Source organism: Thamnophis sirtalis, unplaced genomic scaffold, assembly GCF_051295495.1.
Source record: "Thamnophis sirtalis isolate CommonGarterSnake01/CBP01778 unplaced genomic scaffold, rThaSir2_p1.2 scaffold_1, whole genome shotgun sequence".
NCBI lineage: Eukaryota > Metazoa > Chordata > Lepidosauria > Squamata > Natricidae > Thamnophis > Thamnophis sirtalis.
In genome coordinates, this window is record NW_028261381.1 from 9,270,084 (window position 1) to 9,276,042 (window position 5,959).

Below are 5,959 nucleotides of genomic sequence, written 5' to 3' on the forward strand. Positions count from 1 at the left end.
AGAATAGCTGTGCTTCAAGTTCCCTCAAACATTGTCATCTTATGGGATCAAGGAAGGATGCCTTCCCTGTTGTTATCATTGTACTTGTGGATAGGACACACATACCCCAGTAATATGAATGCCCATTCTTCTGGTGTTCCAGAAGATCCTTAAGATCTGGCTTCCTCCCAGGCCCTACATGGAGCTGGGTATTTGTGAAGCTCCTATGGTATCATGTTTTATTATGATAGCTTTTAATCAGGGCCAACATTTTGTTTCAAGCTTTTAACTGTATAAGGTGTTTCTGTATAAGGTGCCCTGAGCTTTTGGGAATAGGTCATAATAAATTTAATAAATAAATGTAACAAGTGCTAAAGCAACACCATAATAAACATATTAGCAAGAAATATTTTCTCTATACAGATAAGTTTTATTTCAAGGTCACAATACTGTTTGAGAAATGTTGCATTTATTAAGAAAATAATTATTTACATGATGGAACAAAAGCATGTGAGCACTTTTTGTGGAATGACAACTTCATGATACTGCCATAGTATGAACTTCTCAGTCAATATATTTTCCAAGAATATCACCATCTCTAAATATGAAATAGTCCTGCAAATAGAGAATATAAATTAGCATTTACAAAAAACAAAAGGTTACTAGTTCAGAAGTCAAGGCAATTAAGTTGTTCCAGCAGAGATGGATTTACGAGCACTTAGTGAGATTAGTGCTCTGCAAACAGTGAGGCAAGGACATGTCCTTTACATTGTTATTTCTTTGAAAACTGGGGAGAGAAGTGATAATTGAAACTAATTTCCCTTAAAATGGCCTTCATCTGGAGTGAAATATTCCAATTTAAAGTCCTAGCTGCACTTTTACTGCATACAAAATACTTTAAATACTAAAGTAAACACAAATCTAGATTATACATGTCTCTTACTTTGTTTAGTGCTTTTTTCAGTTTTGCTTTCCTCTGCCTTTTGCAAAAAAGGTTCCTTCTATGAAGAATGGGGGTGAAAGTGGGGTGGTGCAAAAAGAGTTGCAGGGACTAGGTGGAGGGAGCAGGCCCAAAAATTGTGAGGACAAGGGAAGTAAAGCAAGGAGTGTTTAGGGCTGCATTAGGTCTCCCTCACCTTTAGTTCTGTGTTCCACTTTTATGCTGTTTAATGACCAAACAGGGAGACCAGGGGTGTGGAAGTCTTTAAGCAAGGCCATCTCACTTAGTGGCCATCACATGAAATTGGGCAGGTTCCATTATGATCTCCATTATGGAGACATGTTTTCTAAATCCAAAAATACTAGATTACAAGATGCATTCATGACCAGATCTACAAATAATAAATTTTACTTAAATACAGGATTGAGAAATGCATTCAAATTATGTTTACTCTAGACTTCATGTCTGAACAAAGCAGAAACTAAAAGTGCAATATTTTAATAAGGAAAAAGAACAAGCTTTTTAGAAATATGAATATTTTCAGCTAAGGACTAGTCAGATAAAAATAGGCACAACGTTGAACACAAAAGCTTGGAATGTCAGGTATTTGAAGACTTGCCATGCTAGCTCTAAAGAAGTGATGTCTATGCAAACGTAATTACTTTTTAAAAATGAACCTGTGGAACTGAAAGAATGAACATTTAATGTAAAACTAACCTTATCATCCAGTATAATTTTTGTACCCCCGTACTCAGGTAGTAGAACCTTCTCACCAACTTTTACACTAACTGGTTGAGGGTTTCCATCCTAAAGGGAAGAATGTGAATTGTAAACATTACAGTACACTAAGAACTATTTTGTGGTGAGAATACATTTTAAATTCAAAGTTGCAAAATCAAATGAAAAACAGTTCCGAGACATGGTTTCGTTTCTCATCTTGAGAGAGAAGTATATAAGTACTATAAACCAAACCTACCTCAGTGAATTTCATTTTGTATTATCAAACATTGGCAGTTTTAGATGTTGTAATTGCATCGAAGTAAACTTTTTTGCATTTGAATATTTCCCCCACAAGGCTTGCTGATATGTATTGAAGGGCAATTAATCAATGATGTTTCTATTAGGGATATGTGGAATGTCTATCTATGGAGCTTAAGTGTTCCAGGATAAGAAGGGGCAGGAAAAAAAGTGTTGTGAGGGGTTAGAGATGGTGAAAAAGGCATGAGCCCAAATGAATATGTCATATCTGAATTCAAGTTGATGACTAAGGAAAGGGTAAGAAAAGCAACAAGGAAAATGGGTGAATAGGCTGAGCACAGGACAGTGAAGCAGAAAAGGGGTGATATGCATTTGCTTCATATCACTTGCTCCTTAAAAATCAAAGTCCAGTCAAACCTCTGAAATGATGTGTATAATCCAAGTACATTCACCTTGCCAAATTCTTAGCTTGTATTCAATGAGCGCAAGAAACCAAGGATATAATTGAAAAAAATCCAGAGAAAAAGCTATTTAAATGACCTGTATGTCTTTTTAACCACCCCGTTTCATGATAAAGTGAGTTGTAATATTTACTAGATTTCTTAAAAAGGAACATATGTACTTGGAGCCCAGAGCACACTGAATCTGGCTAAACAATTAGAGAATGGTGATTTTTCAAATCACCATATTCTGTGGAATGAAGGGCCTTACAGATAAATTAGACAATCCATGTTCCTTTGGATCATCACCAAACAATTTTTTTTAGTTAAAAAAAGATATAGAATGACCAGCGGTGGATAAAACAGCAGCAGAAAAGCGATTCCTGACTAACTACAGGTATCCCCATTGAAGTCCTCTGAAAAGTTATGGAAAAAAGTAATTATAATTACTAAATTCCTATTTACCTTGCTTTTTGAACCCGATCCAACTGCCACAACAGTGGCTTGTAGCACCTTTCCTTGAGATTTTTCTGGAATCATGATTCCTCCTTTAGTTACTGTCTCAGCTGCACATCTTTCGACCAGTACTCGGTCAAAAAGAGGGAGAAATTTTTTAAATGCCTGTGCTGCCTGTTAAAAACAAAACCAGAAATCATCATGAAGCCATAGCAAAAATAATTTGTCACCTATAAGATTAATTTACAGCTTCTACAGCTTGTATGGAATATGAAATACATTAAGAGCTCTGGAAAAAAAAACATGCTGAAATTATAGTTAAACCAATCTGGCTTCCCCATTGACTATGCATATCAGAAGGTCGCAAAAGATCGCCAGATAAACTGGGACACTGTAACCATCATGAATATGAGCCAGTGGCTAAGCGGCTGAATTTTGATCATGTGACCATGAAGATGCTGCAATAGTCATTAAGTGTGAAGAAATGGTCATGTCATTTTTCAGTGCTTCGTAACTTTGTGTCACTAAGCAAATGAGTATCACTATGTATCTTATTCTCTCCCCCAACTTTTCTTTGTCTGATCTATACAATTCTCCAATCTTCTGTAGAGGGGAGGGAAGAACAGAGAAATTGATCTTTGGCCACTCCAATGACAAATGGAAAGAAATGTGAGTTAATAATAAAACATCTGAAGAAAATAATTAACTGCAAGAAAATTTAAGTTAACATTCAACAGTTTAAGCATAGTGAACTTTGGATGGGCATTTGGAAAGCTTGGCTACCATACCACCGGTATTTTAGTGTGATTTTTAAAAATTCTTTAGGTATTTTATTCAACTCAGTTAAATGCACCAAATGAGTTGGCTGCAGATTCATACTACCAGCTGTAAATTATCATGCAATAAATATATATATAGTTAAATATAAACCGATGTTATGCAATTTACTTGCACAAATAGTAAATGATTTCAAAAAGTAACCACTTGTTTTAGTTAAGTAAAAACAAAAGGAATCAAAAGGAAGCTAGTCAATTCATGTAGGATGTTTCTTTCAATACATTCTATCTGATTCTAGAGCTACCCAGATTATGGCATGGATGATGGCAGAAATTACTAGAAGATTCTTCCAGTGTACTCTAGAATCCTTTAGAGGCCACTGTTGCACCAGCAGAAGAAATCTGAGCACACACACACACACACCCATATAGAAAAATATGCATGGCATGCAAGTAACTGAAAACTGATATAATGCTTGTAATATATCTTTTTTCTATGGGTTTTTCAGCAAAGTCTGCAAAACAGACATTCACAAACAACAAACACTTCCAAATACATCCATGGGTGCCTTCAAGAGGGCTCAAAACAATTTATCAATCCTGTTTTGAAATAAGATTTATTTTCCACCAAAAGAGGTGAGAAAGGAAATTAAACATGAACAGGACGGCAGGAAGGGATTTTTCCCCCCACTAAAACATTTCCAGCCCAAAGATAATTAAATTCTATTTCCCATGGAAACCAATTTTAAGCAGCACTTTACACGTGTCTTTTAAAAAAAATAAAGTCTCTTTCCTCTGTTCCCCCCCCCCCATTCTCTCTGTGACCTTTATGTCTTTAAATGGGCGTTAACTATTACAGCTTCCCTTCACAAAGCATGGGAGCTGGCTCTACACATCAGATAAATTTCACACAGCAACCATCCTACATATAATATAATATAATATATATATATATAATATATATATATATATATATATATATATATATATATATATATATATATATATATATATATATATATATATATATATATATATATATATATATATATATATAATAATAATAATATAATATCGGTGGGATATTCATTTCAACAAGAACTGGCTGCAGATGCGCTATATGCAAACATGCGTATTTCAAAATCCAGCGTGAACAGAACAAAGCTTTTAGGATGATGCCTCGGTTTTAGCAAAAATATTAAATGAAAAGGAGGAAAAAATCCCAACTAGACTTATTCTTGAATGAATAATCCCATCGCAGAGGGCGTAGTAATGTTCTCAGGCGCAAAATAAATTTTGGCCAAATAACTTTTTAGAAGTTAAGTAACATCTCACTTCTGCCTGGTAACCCAGAGTTGATTTATGGCGAATGTTATTTATAGCGAATATTATTTATAGAGGGGTCTTAGTCATGTGCAACGCCACTCTCAAACAATAGAGGAGGAAGACAAAGACACGTGCAAAACCTTTCCTCCACATAATCTCCCAAATATTTCCGTATCTAAGTCTTTCCCGTTTCTGCATTATCGCTTGTTTTAACGCAAACCAAGAGTTCATCCAGCATCTCTTATAGGATCCAGCCAAAGGATCCCGAAGAACCAGAGGGCAGGAATAACCTTCCGGTGTCCTCTACCCTTAGGTTAGAAGTCTACAAGTGGGCAGAAGACAGGGTGGAGCTCATGGAGACCCCGCATCGTGCAAGGCCAGAAAAGGGTCTCAAGGTTCGTTCCCTTCCACTTCCCTCGCTTCTTTCCTCCACGGGTGGCGAGAGGTCGCGCGGCAGAAGCCCGTCAATCACTCACCATGCCGGCTGCTTCCAACGCTTCCCTTCCTGGGTTCCTGCCGCTGCCCTGGCGCGCGCTCCCCCTGCTCCTCGGCGGCGCAACCCCCACGTGAAAGGGTCAGGGAACGCGCATGCGCCTGCCACACCCACTCACGGGTGGGGGGAAACTGCTTCCCGTGCCATCACCAGGCGGGAGAAACGCTCGGCTTTCCCTTTCAAACGCCGCCTTTTTACATTTCTCCTCGTTCCCCCCCACAACGCGGTGTCAATCCCTTCACTGTTTCACTCCCGCGTTTGCCTCTCCCTGAATTCGGGTGTTTTTAACCACCCGAACGAGGCGAGGCATGCCCGGAAGTGATGTAACCCTGAGCACGACCTTTGGTGAGCATGGGCATTCCAGAAAATTCTGGAAGTACGGAGCCCGGGAACCTGTATAACCAATCAGTCACGAAGCCTTGGGAGGACTGGGCCAATCAGCGCAGGGAGGCTCCTGGAAGCTCCGCCCCCTTCCCTCGCGAATGAAGGCCGAGAGGGCGTGGCGCAATGGAGTGGGCGGGCCCGGCAGAGTTGCCGCTATCCTCGTTCCCGGGCGAACCTCCCGCGCCAG

At 38.6% G+C, this 5,959-nt stretch overlaps 1 protein-coding gene across 2 annotated transcripts; it reads right to left on the reverse strand.

Annotated features, from left to right (window-relative positions):
* Positions 1-388: 388 nt before the first annotated feature.
* HSPE1 (heat shock protein family E (Hsp10) member 1) lies at positions 389-5,530 on the reverse strand. Of its 2 annotated transcripts, none has more exons than XM_014052756.2 (4): positions 5,372-5,529; positions 2,803-2,967; positions 1,637-1,726; positions 389-594 (listed from the first exon to the last, which is right to left on the reverse strand). In XM_014052756.2, exons 1-4 carry the CDS (start codon positions 5,372-5,374, stop codon positions 544-546), a joined length of 309 nt encoding a protein of 102 aa, XP_013908231.1. In that variant the 5' UTR covers positions 5,375-5,529; the 3' UTR covers positions 389-543. The 2 variants fall into 2 exon arrangements, with proteins under 2 accessions (XP_013908231.1, XP_087563611.1); XM_087707485.1 differs by lacking the exon at positions 389-594 and adding an exon at positions 1,114-1,265 and having other exon boundaries at positions 5,372-5,530.
* Positions 5,531-5,959: the final 429 nt, after the last annotated feature.